Below are 12500 nucleotides of genomic sequence, written 5' to 3'. Positions count from 1 at the left end.
ATTTCGAACTCCCTTGCAAAGCTAAATAACTAATAGGATAAAATCAATAAATGAATAAACAATAATCAATGCAACAATAGAACTGAAATAGAGTCATTACTTGCTTTTTACAGAAAGGAGGGAGGAGTCCCAGCGGATTTTCCAATCTTTTACATAGACCAAAAGTTAAAAGAACCAGAGAATATTAATTGGCCTTAGCGGAAATTTTCATTATCTATTCATTATATTGCTGCTATTAGCTTCAACATATATGGTCATATCAGTTATTTGAGAACAAAACATCAGTGGGACTGAGACAACTTGCATTTCTTCTCTATTGTGTTGGATACGCTTTGGTTCATTTCAGCCTTAAAGCTTCATGTATAAAACTATGAACTGACCAGTTACTGCTCTTGCATCTTTTCGAGATTTACTAGTATCTTCCGATTTTTTTCTTGTTCAAATTGGTGAAAAGATTTTTCAAACCTTTTTTGGTCGCTGCGCTTGCTTTAGGCTCGATATTACCAGTCGCTGTTTCGAAAACCAGAATTCGCGTGAGCGGCGGAAATCGAACCTACACTTGCTTCGAACCGAACGCTTTATACAAAAATATGTTGGTAGAGAAATATAAAGTTCTCAGTTATTGGAAAAAATTCAAATCTTGTAAACTGTAGTACTGATTTTCTTAAACTCGAATGATTTAAAGATGTCTTGATGAATTCTATGTGATACTCTCAAAAAATCAAGGGGTAAAAATTTGATCATAGTACCACTTTAATGAATTTTCTAAAAAAAGTCTTACGAGAGATCTCATTTGTGTCGCTATGGTGACAGTTTTGTGTCGCGGAGAAACATTGCAGTCATAGCATTGAAGTAGTAAGGCTGTTCTCATTTGAATGTGAACAGGTTTAAAACAAGGTATCGTCAGAGAAACCGAAGTATGTTCCTCCCCCTCGAATGCGTATTTCAGCATAAGACGTTAAGTAAGTCTCCAAGTTGACTTGAGTTTCTGTAGAAACCGTTGTTTCATGGGTGCGAGACAGGTGTTGTTAAGACAACGTTTCTAAATAATAAATCAACACTGGGTGGATGAGAGGATGAAAACGACGCAATAAAATTGAGGTTTTTAAGAGTCTCTGAAGCATAATTTTCTACAACTGATGAAAAAAATGATTTATAAAGCACTGAGCACTTGTACTTGTAAATGTCGCATTAAATGAAAGCTACAGTTTTTTTCATTTTTTAATAATAGAAAGACAATATCTTATAAGTTATAACCATGTTACATTGAATTTTATCCTCGTTGGTAGACATTATATAATGAGCTCAATAATGCACGCATTTTGATTGGTTCTCACCTGTAATGCGCATAGCGTAGCTGACGTCATCTTCAAAAACTATAAGACTGGGTACGAGTCCAGCATTCGAGAGAGACTAGGACTTAAACCAATATGGCGGAAATGGCGGTTGGAAAGGCAGTCGAAGATCATTGTGATAATGAAGAGTTTCTCCTGGTGATAAGATTAGATATATGCATAGAAACACATCAAAATGTAAGATGGGTATTTTTTGCTCCGTTGTGGAGGAAAAGAGCTCAATCGCTTGACTGAAATCGAGGGAAGCAGGCTTCAATCGATCGACGATTGTGTTAAAGCCATTGTATTAAATGAACTTATTTGACGCGATGGAAGCATCTAAAGATCATAAAATGGTGGACGACCTAATTGCTGAAAATCGAGCTATATTAGAGGAGCTAGAGCAGTGTAAAGCAGACAAGGATTTTGTCTGGAATCTGTGGCGAAGATTGCAATCTTCACAACCAGATGTGACGTCCGTCGTGAGTATGGTTGTTACGAGAGAGAAGGAAAAAAGCGAGCACAAAGACAAAAAGGTATTGGAGATATTGCAGTTAAAAGATGAAAAGATCAAAGAACTTAAAGAGAACGTTTTATCAGCGGAGGACGAATCTCACTACTGCAAGACAAGGTATCATGATTTGCTACTCGAGAATGAAGAACTCAAGCAAAAGATGGATGAAAAACAAAGCGAGTTCTCTACAAAGGAGAAAGAATTGAGAGATGAAAATAATTATTTAAGCTGTCTACTGAAAGCTCATCAAGAACATAAGAAGGCAGATGAAGAAACACTTAAGGAGAATTTGGACAGGATCACCGAGGAAAAAAACGAACTCAAGGTTCGAATAGTGGACCTGGAGAAACAAGTTAGCGATTTTAGTGAGGAAAAGTTAAATATGGCTTCGGCAATTAGTGCAAATGCATCGTTAGAAGAGAAGATAAAAGCTTTAGAGGTTGAGGTTGAAGATCTGACGATGAAAAGTGCTGAAGTCGCAAAGACATGCGATGAGGCCGAATTAAAGCTAAATAACAAAGAAAATGAGGTAAAAGAACAATTAGAGATGTTGAGCGAAAAGGTAGTTAAAATTGCTGAATTGGAAAGGGAACTGGGTGCTATGACCAGTGAACTTGGTGAGGCAAGAGAGAGTTACAAACGGGCAACAGCTCAAATTTCAGAACAGGCCAGAGTTATCCAACATTACAAAGAAGTACAGCAAAAAAACCGAGTGGCAGCGACAGGTCGCGAGCAGGAATATCGCAAAGAAGTCGCTTCATTGCAAAAATCCGTGGCCGATATCCAATCACGATGCTCGGCTCTCCAAGAAAAGCAGACTAAATTACTTCAAGAAAATGGAGCTTTGAAGGAAAGTTCAGCAAAGCTACAAGAAGATCTTAAAGTGAAAGAATTGATTATTGGTGAATTGAAGGATACTGTGAGGGAGGGTATTCGTTCTGTCGATGTTTCCAAAAGGGAGGGGAGGTTAAATGATTCTGATAAGGGCGATGACTGGGTTCCAGTGAAAGTAAGGACAAATGGAGCAAACGATCCCCAGTCTCGACGGGACCAATATTTTGACCGACTGGGAAAAGGGCCAAGTGGAGAACTCATAAATAATGAGCCAAACAGTAATGTTGAGGAGTCGGGGTCAGAAGTTGCCTTTGAAGAAACCAAATCAACAGAGAGAAGGCTATGCAAACTTACGGCACTTGGTGAACTCGAAAACAGGTTAAGTGAAAACCGAGCTATGATCAATGGATTAAAGAAATTGTTGGAGCTTAAGGAAGCTGAACTTGTGGAGACCAGGCGTGCGCATGCTCAGCGCCAACAGCGTTACAGGATGCTGAAGGAGAATTATCAACTTGTATTGGAGCAGATTAAGACCTATGAAGAGAGATCAGACGGCTTGGAAACCGGAAGGGAAGCTGTACTTCCGGAAAGACCTGAGGAACGAGAGCTGAGGCACTTGGATAGTGATCAGGTGTGGAAAGAGTTGGCTTATTATAAACATGAATACGAAGCTCTGGCTAATGAAAGGCATGAAGTTTTGGAGGAGGTTGACGTACTTCGTGTCCAGCAAGCTAATAATGTTGCAAATACACAAGAACTCCGAGTTCAACTAAGCGAAGAGGAAGCAGAGAAGTCCGAGTTACTGAGGAAGATTGCTGCAAAAGACGATGCATTTGAGGTTCTCCGACTCGAAGTGGAGAAAGGGGAAGACCAGCTAGTGAGCTGGAAAGAAAAAGCTCTCCAAGGACAAGCAATAAGTGGCGAACTTGAAGAAGAAAACCAGCTTCTTAAGCAGGAAATGAAAGCCTTAAAAGGACAGATCAGAAGTCTTACAGATGAGTTTAATCGTCTTGCAGACGAATACAGTGATATTAAAAGACTTTACGATGACATAGCGAAAAAAGAGAATAGAGAGAATAAGCCTACAGAAAAGAGAATTGAACTCAGAGAAGCCGCCACCCAGACGGAAAATGACAGCGGAACTATCCGTATGGACAGAGAGTTCGCTGTACAAGGAGTGGAATCCTTGAGTAGCTATGATGAACAAGTCAAACGAATCGCGGATAGACTTTTAACGAGCCCTCCAAAAGAAGTAGGAGAGCAACGTGCCACTCAAGGTTCTGATGTCACACAACGCAATGAGGTAATTCAAGCTCCTGTTGTCACGCAAGGCACACAGACAGATAACATCCCTCGCTTTGTCGATTCTGGCATAAACGTGAATTTAGACGCTGAGGATGTTTCTTCCATGGATGAGGAGGTGGCATTTGACGTTAAAAACAGTGTTAAAAAGGGTAAAGGTCCTGTGCGTCCACAGGAGTCCCCACAGGTTAAAAGCATGATAAAGAAGACCCCGCGGAGAAATGAGTGGGCCAGCGCGAAGCAACGAATTCTTAGCCTAACACAAGAAGTATCCGCGCTGCGAAAATCAAAAGATAAAGCGGTGAAAGCAATGAATCTTCACAAAGTCGAATACGAAAGTTTGCAGACCGAGTATAGCACCTTGCTGGCTAAATTGCAGTTAAGTCGAAATTCTGTCCAGCATTTAACGGATAGTTTGAAGATGAGCGAGAGAAAAAATGAGGAATTAATCGCCGAGTTGAAAGAGCGGACGGAAGAAGGCGCAAAACCAAGTGCCTTGTCTATCGCAGAGTGGAAGCGTTTAGAAGAAGAACTGCGCATGGCAACGATGGAGTGCATTCGTCTGGCTGGTATTGTTAGAACGATAGGAGCCGAAAATGAACAATTGAGATTAAAAATAAAGGAATTACTGGACAGTAAAGCACGACTTGATCACGTGGCCACGCAGAAGAAAACGCTATTAGAAGAAATGAAAGCTAAGGTGAAAGAAGTGGAAGAAAAGGCAAAGAGAGATTCGGAGGCGGCAAAGAATTTGGAAGAGAGGTCCTTCTTTGATCTTGCAATTGCAAATAAGTTGTTTTAAAATCGATTGAAAGTTAAGGTCGCTCTTCATTTGACATTACTTTGTTTCCTATCTTCCTCCATCACTTGTCCTAGTCCTGTTTGCTCTCTCCTCTCTTTTCCTCTCCTTTCCCATTCATTCATTTTTTCTCTTTTGTTCCATTTTCCCCCATCCCACCCCTTTCTGTCTTACTCGTTCTTTCTTGGTAGTGCGTTGCTGGTTTTCTCTAATCTCGTTTCATTTAAGCCTCTTCTATAATTTCCATTATTTTTCTCTTCCTTCTGGCCTTGCTGTTTCTTCAGTTATTTTTATCTGTGACTATAGCGGAAGACCTTAGACAGCACTGACCAGAACCAGGTTGCTGACCAGCGGTTTTCGTTAAAACAATGGTTTGCTGGGGGTGCTCAGTCTCGTGGGCTCAAAAAACCTGGTTGTGGTCATTGTTCTTTGAGGTTTTTCTGCAATAGCCCTTTTCACGGTTAGTTTTTCTCATTTGCATTACAATGTAAGTACAAAGTAAGCAATAGGCTTTTGTTTTAAGGCGGGTCAATAGCCCTTATTCACGATGGCCGCCATGTTGGATTTGCTATTATCATGCAAATTAGCTACACACTTCTGAGGAGGCAAACAACACAAATTCGAGAGGTTATAACGAACATCTTAGCCACACAGAATGATTACACAAGTTACTTCGACGCTTTTTAGTGAAAAATTAGCAGCTAACGAAGTAGAAAGTCAATCTGTCAAAGGCAATCCAAAGATATAAAATTATTATAGAAGGTAGTTAATTCTAAATTCTAAAATGTACTTTTAGCAATGTTATTTCAATATTTCGACGAGCCGATTTTATTTGCCCCCCAGCATAACACGTGGTTAATTTGCATGACAATTTGAAAACCAACATGGCGGCTATCGTGAATAAGGCCTATTGTAACCACTCTGTCATCTTTTTATTTATCTTTCCAGGCTCTCGCAGCTCAAAGAAAGAGAGAAAACCAATAAAGTAAGACTGGAGACCATGGAGCTTCGGTTGGATAGTGAAATGAGAGAAAAGCAAAAATATCATCAGCAATTGAGCAACTGTCAGGAAGAGCTAAAGAAAAAAACCCAGCAACTAAACAGGTAAATAGTTTTACTACGTATGTTTCCTTGTATACAGACGCGCACAGGACGCATTGTGCGTCTAGACAAACTATCCGCACTAAGACGCCTGAAAGATGCTCTTATTAAAAAGTGTGGCCATCCAGACGCACAATCCATCTTAACACTGAACAAAGCTATGCTCTGTTTGCAGGTCGCAGACGCTACGCAACCAGGCCAAAATTGTGGTGAGTGAGATGGAGGCTGCCGCTACAATGCAGCTTCACGGGTTGGCCAATCAGAGTGAAGCTACGATTGCCTCGCTACAGCGTAAACTTGACAAGGCCCGCGAACGAACAGAAGAGTTCCAAGGTTTCGTTAGAACATTGGTGGAAGAGCTGCTCGCGCGAACTCGAACAGTGCAACGAAAAATCGACGAACTGAACGAAAAACAGTGGAGAGAAACCTCACCGACGGCTGTAAAGGAGGCTCAGAGCAAAGCTTGCTCGATACTGAACATATCGTCCTCGGATCTCGAATCAATTTTGGAAGTGAGTACTGTCCAGAAGGAAGAGGAATTGAAATTGAGGACAGAACAAGAAAAAGCGTGGATAGCTGAGGTAGAATCTGCTTTAAGGCGACAAGGGACGTTTGCAGCGCCCCTGGTAGAAGTTTTGTTGGATTTGGTGGACGAACGAGTTGCTGTGGAGACAAAATATGCCGGATCGTAATTCATCCTAGAGTTTTGTATTTATTTCTGAATTAAGTGACGGTACCAATAAATATTGAATCTCAACGCAGTCTGTGCTGCTTGTAACCATACAATCTACCTATCAAATCAAAGCAAGAGATGGAAGAAACTCGCAGTTACTCATTAAGAAAATCTCTATTGAAGGAGACAATAGGTAAAACAACCAAACATTTTAAGGAAAAAGTGTTACGAAAACCCATGTTAAAGGCCCACCAACAACAACCGACAGGCATTTCGACCGTTTGTTTTTATAATGGTAATTCGCATCGCTTATTGTAGCGAGCTGATTGGATGAATTTCAGCTTTGGCGGGATTTTCATCTAAGAAAATTGTTTTTTTTTTTTTTAATTTTAATGAAAATAGTTATGTGGCACGCAATGCCCGTAGAGTGGGCCTTTAAAGGGAGCCTACACTAAAACAAGAATTGAACTTTAAAATATCGAACATAATACACCTTGTTCCAAAATGGCCGTCATTTTAGTATTTTTTTTTCCTATGCAAATTAACCCTTATGGCCTCGCTTTCAAACGTAAAATTCAAAAGAATATTTAATTTTGAACGAGGATAAGGGGCAAATTGCATGGAAACAAAAGAATACTAAAATGGTAGCTATTTTGGAATAAGGTGTATGTTTACAATCAAACTTGTTCGATCTTTTTCCAAAGGAAGCGTTTGTATCCGAAATAGACAAATTTCAAAAACGCTTGTTTTGGTTTTCAAATTTCCCGGGAGCTGCCATTTTGAATAATTGTGACGTGTAATGGTTGCTCTGTTTATTCACGCAAAGATCTTTTGTTCTGAAACATTAGGGCAACTATTACACGTCACAATTTACGGGCCGTTTTCGGGTGTCACAATTCCCTTTGTATCTCAAGAACGGAGATGATTTAAGTCGTCAAACTTCACAGTTATTTTTTTTTCACTTACCTTGAAAACATGTTAAAAGATCGGCTTTCCATAACAAGCGATTGGAAGTTTCGCAAATGGCCCCTGGCCCGGTAAAAGGGCTGAAGTGTACATGGACGATTCCAGCCCGGTTTCAGGAATTTGTTTACGTGCCTTGTAACCTGCCTTGTAACCGTCAAAGTCACGCATGGGGCAACTGGTGAATTTTCTCGTTTTAGTTCGACGTGAAGGATCATTGTAGCTCTAGCAAGTACGGAATGGCATTTTAAAACAAATTCCTGTGGTCATGCAAATCTGGCCACGTTTGCAAGGCAACCCACCACGCGTCATGACAATTAAAAACTGGGCTGGACCATTTATATTAGAATTTTTCAGCCCGGCCTGCCGAGATCTCGGCAAGCAGGCCAGCCCACCATCTCACATAAACGAACCGAGATTTTACTAAAGAAAATGGGCATTAGCGGAGATCTCGGTAAAGAGGGCCAGCCCGCCTGAACGAGCTGGCTCCCCTCATACAAACAGGCCCTCAATTCACCGAGCAGAAATTCACCATACCCTAACCTTTACGATAATTGCTACAATGTCACTCTCCTACATTCCCGGACGTCTTCTTTCGATTTGTGGTGAAACAACCGATAGTCTTCAGAAGCTTGGGACTTGGACCCCTGTGGGTAGTGCTCGGATTTTTCCGAGTATGCCTCCCGAGTCATCATCGATTACTCTTGAATAAAGCTCTTCTTAAAAGATATGACGTCAAGGCTTTTAGGTTAAATTTCACGGCATGGTCTCATTTCTTTGCCTCATAATTCCCAAGGGAAATCTCGATGCAAAAGAACATTTCTACTTCTCTTGTGAAAATTTCGGAGTCACATTCTAATATCAAACGTACTGATTTCCATAAGTCTAGAAGTAACAAAGATGAAAAACAAGTGTTTTCCTTATACCCACCTTGTAGCCAAGAAACACCATCGAATGGCGGTCAATAATCAATCTTGCCAATGTGAATCATCATTTGTCATCGTATCCTATCACTTTGGCATGACATCCTTAATATATATTCGAGTTCCTGCAAACATTTCGTCACGACGCGTCATCTGGTCCTACAGTTGTAAACTGTGTAACTGACCACTGTGAAAGTTATAGAAGACAGAGAACAGGATACAGTTCATTTAACTAAGGGCGCGTTCTTCTGGGGCTATTCCGGAATAGGAATACTCCGAATATAGGGTACTCGTGTACTTTTGGGACCAATTCGGCAGATGCGTTCTTTTGGGAATTGGTATTCCGTGCATTCTGTTATTCGTAAACGGGAAAGAGAATAACTGGAATAGTCCAAAAGAATGCGCCCTAACTTAATTTTTTTTATACGGAATGGATCACGCACGTGCAGAGTAAAAGCGTGCAAAGCGATCGTTGGAGCCAATCAATCCTCTTGAGGCCCATTCTCGTCCCCAGAGCCCTCAGTTTCTTTTGGTCATGCCGTCGGCGACCAAACGAAAAGGAGGGCTCAAAGAATTGAGGTCCGTTCACACAAGCAAAATGCTTTCTTCGGTACAGACGAGGCGTCCCTCGAATAAAAAGCGGTGTAAACGGAGGTCTGCTGTCGCTTTATTAATTCATTTCATATCGCAAACGAAGTGTATCACATTTCATAAAATCTATCATATCATCAGCTTAAACTCGGCTTTTCTTACCCTCTCCTTAAATTAAAACCATTTACTAACACAACCTTAAACGAGCGTTTTGTATTCGTTTCAAAGTTTATTGAACTGAAAATAACCACAAAAACCCGTCAGTCATCATTCAAAAATACAAGTTCCATGTAAAAGGGACATGCTTTATTATAAGGCAATGGAATACTTAGAGCTATGAAATTGTAAAACTGATGTGAGTGAAAGGTGTTTCTACGTAAAAGATACTAAAAATACAAACTCTGAACATTAAATAATACGGCAAAAAAAATCTCTAAAATTTCCTAAACCAAATTGACTCGTTGTAGAAATCAGTGAATCCACGTAGTACCAGACCACGAGTTTCACAACAGACTCCTAAAACAAAGTTTCCCGAGTCTTGTCAAACATTTAAAATATCCTATATGGCGATCACATTTCTCTCAAGGGGTGAAAATCGCGCGCAATCGCGCGAGGGAGACGAACAATCGCGAAAAACAGACGGACGAGGACGTTAAATTTCCACGCGCGAACCATTTTTGCCAAAAGAGAGAACCGTTCTCTCTGTTGCTCGTCTCACCAAGCAAACGTCTTTAAATCTTTCCTGAGAGAAAGGAAGTACCGCCTATGGTATCCTAATATCTCTAATTCAATATGAACTTGACTCCGTGCTATCAACTTACACATTTCATGCAGTACAAAATATGAATTCGCTATACGTGACTTTTCACTTCAAAAAAAGATGTCATGTTCAACATAGTTCAAAACGAATCAACGACTGGCGCAGACAACAAAAGAAATCGGATTTAAAGTTCGAAGTTCGCAAACACAGCAGAATTCTTGTTGGGATCTTTACAAGCCAATAAAGAATCCAAAAACGACCAGATAATATCAGCGAACTTTCAGGAACTGGACAAAAAATGACCAACACAAGTTTCGCTTCGTTTTTACTTACTTGATCAAGCATGCAAATGATGAGAATAAAGGAAATGGTCACCAGTTCGTTCGACAAAGTCCCCTAACCAGTGCAAAGCAAGATGAAAATATTAGCGTGGATCAGTGACACCTTGAGGCAGGGTTTCATCCACTGAACTAAAATGAGGTTAACACAGTGTCGACCACAGTAGGGTGAAGTGACCTTGAAAAGTCAAGTACAACGAAAACAAACACTTACCTCTACTCGGTGTATAATCAGTCAAACTGTCCGTGTCAATACATTGACTACAAATGAACGCGTTACTTTAATGTATGCGAGTTCATTCAGGTTTTGTGACTTTAGTCACGCAATCATTTAGCTATATTTTCTCTACCTTGGTAACGACCGTCACGCTGTCAAGTTGTCACCTGTATTTCATGGTGTCACTTTATCTCTCGGGATTTAGAATCCATACTTCTTCAAAACTTATCTACTGGTCAATATTAAACAAATATATGTACAACAAAAGGAACTAAATGTACCACAGCAGGCAACTGACGCGAAAAAGATCCGCGGAAGTACCCTTCGAGAACTTCCACTGTACTACTTGTGTCTTCAAGAGGCAACAGACAGGAAAACAAGAAAATCCCGAAATAATGGCAAAATGTACAAAGCACTCCCCGCTTTTGCAGTTTACACGAGCAAAATGCCCTAACATTTATTACGAAACAAAGAGATGTGCGAAAAAGAATGCCTTTCGTTACAGGCGTTGTTTCGTATGATGTCTTGTTGGACTGGAAACGACACTGATACTCTTACAATGAAGATACGAAATGCTGCCGATTCTCATGTTTAAAGAAACCAAGCCTCACACTCAGTATTCTGTGACGTTGAAAACACAAAAACCTGAAGATTACCACAAATCTCCTTCATAGACGCTTTCAAGCACCACGACATTCAAATCGCAAATGATCTGAGAAGAAAATTGCAATTACACTTCGGATAGAAGAGTTAACAATGCGCTTTTGTGCATCTGTTGCCACGAAGTTAAACACTGACTTCAGTGAGGCGATCGGACATTGTCAGATAGGTAACGTCACTGTCCAATCCTGGGTCAGTAACTGGTGGTTCCTCTTCTTCACATAATTCTTCGGCGATGCCATCGGTTTGATTTTTAGCAAAGTTAATAAAGACCTGAAATTAAAAACAAAATCAATTGGTAACAAGGCCTTTGATTGTTGTAAAGCAGTAGCATATCAACGCCCATCTTCTTCTGCTCTGATAATGCAAAGGGATCTCTACCTTTTGAGTCGATGGGTGAAATGCTTAAAACAAGATGTGTGGTGCTTTTTAAAGTGACCACCACCTCAACACGCTTTTCCCCTTTATTTGTTCTCCGAAATAGTCCAAAATACATCGCGTTGTTTTTAGAAAGTTTTGATAAAAAAATTTCCCTTTTTGAGGCTTCGAAAGACGGGAAAAGTGGTCATATCTTGATCCATAGCCAAGCGATAAAGAGGAATGGATTCGATACCAGGTTGACGTCACAAATTAATTTGCATCGCTTTTTTCAAAGAAACATCACAATGCAAAGAAATCTGTGACGTCAACCCGGTATTGAACCTATGATTCCCCTTCATTGCTCGGTTATTGATCAAAGTATGACCACTTTTCCCGTCTTTCAAAGAATACAAAAAGTGAAATTTCAATCAAAAAGGTTCTAAAAACAACAAGACGTATTTGGGACGATTTCGGAGAATAAATAAATGGAAAAGTATGTTGAGGTGATAGGCACTTTAAGACGCTATACAAGGTGGTTCTATATCTTTCGAGTCTGTGCGTGAAATCCAAAAGTGTGACCATTCAAATGAAAGCTATTGAGCAGTACTTTCCTGTCAGTGGTGCTGTTTATTACGCTGTACAAGGTGGTCACTTACACCATACCCGTCCAGCGTGTTTCTACACTAACCTCGTTTTTTTTTCCTATTTATTTTCATATAATCAAGATACCTGATCGAGCGTTGTCTGTGAGACGGAGTAGTCCTCAATATCGAAAATCTTGCGGTTGGCTTCAAGGTGTCCAAAGACTTGGGAAAGAACAAGTCCTTGAGATGGGAATTGATACTCCAGCTGATTGTGATGTTTGTCCTTAAAAGAATCACAAAAAAGAAAGAAAGCAAAAATGAGAAGTGTATAATGACGGGAAGAAATCAGAAATGTATTCCTTGTTTTACCAATCACATTTTGTAAATATTATATCTATCAATTTGAGATCACAGTTGATGTGAAGCGCTTTTCAAAAAAACTGCGAAACGTTTCTCGCCAATTTCGGGTGCCATACCTTAATGCTTTAATAACACAACGAAACTTAAAAATCTGTTGTAACGAGTGCGTTTTCAATTGAATAACAAG

The 12500-nt window shown here is 40.1% G+C and overlaps 2 protein-coding genes across 5 annotated transcripts in view; one reads left to right on the top strand and one right to left on the bottom strand.

The window, feature by feature from the left end:
- Positions 1-1502: 1502 nt before the first annotated feature.
- LOC138024050 (centlein-like) lies at positions 1503-6641 on the top strand. Its single transcript, XM_068871139.1, has 3 exons — positions 1503-4746; positions 5732-5887; positions 6060-6641. The coding sequence occupies exons 1-3, from the start codon at positions 1646-1648 to the stop codon at positions 6574-6576; spliced, it is 3774 nt and encodes a 1257-aa protein (XP_068727240.1). The 5' UTR covers positions 1503-1645; the 3' UTR covers positions 6577-6641.
- A 2602-nt stretch (positions 6642-9243) lies between these two features.
- Positions 9244-12500, bottom strand: part of LOC138023871 (phospholipid-transporting ATPase ABCA1-like) — an 80874-nt gene continuing 77617 nt past the window's right edge. For all 4 annotated transcript variants that reach the window (XM_068870956.1, XM_068870954.1, XM_068870955.1 and 1 more), the window contains 2 exons: positions 12099-12236; positions 9244-11282 (listed from right to left, as the gene is read on the bottom strand). In XM_068870956.1, coding sequence (XP_068727057.1) covers positions 11136-11282; positions 12099-12236 — 285 coding nt within the window. In that variant the 3' untranslated portion in view covers positions 9244-11135. The remainder of the gene's footprint in view (positions 11283-12098; positions 12237-12500) is intronic.

This window comes from Montipora capricornis, chromosome 11 (genome assembly GCF_036669925.1).
Source record: "Montipora capricornis isolate CH-2021 chromosome 11, ASM3666992v2, whole genome shotgun sequence".
Taxonomy (NCBI): Eukaryota; Metazoa; Cnidaria; class Anthozoa; order Scleractinia; family Acroporidae; genus Montipora; species Montipora capricornis.
The sequence above is the reverse complement of the archived record's forward strand: the minus strand, read 5'-3'. Positions and strand labels throughout refer to the sequence as shown.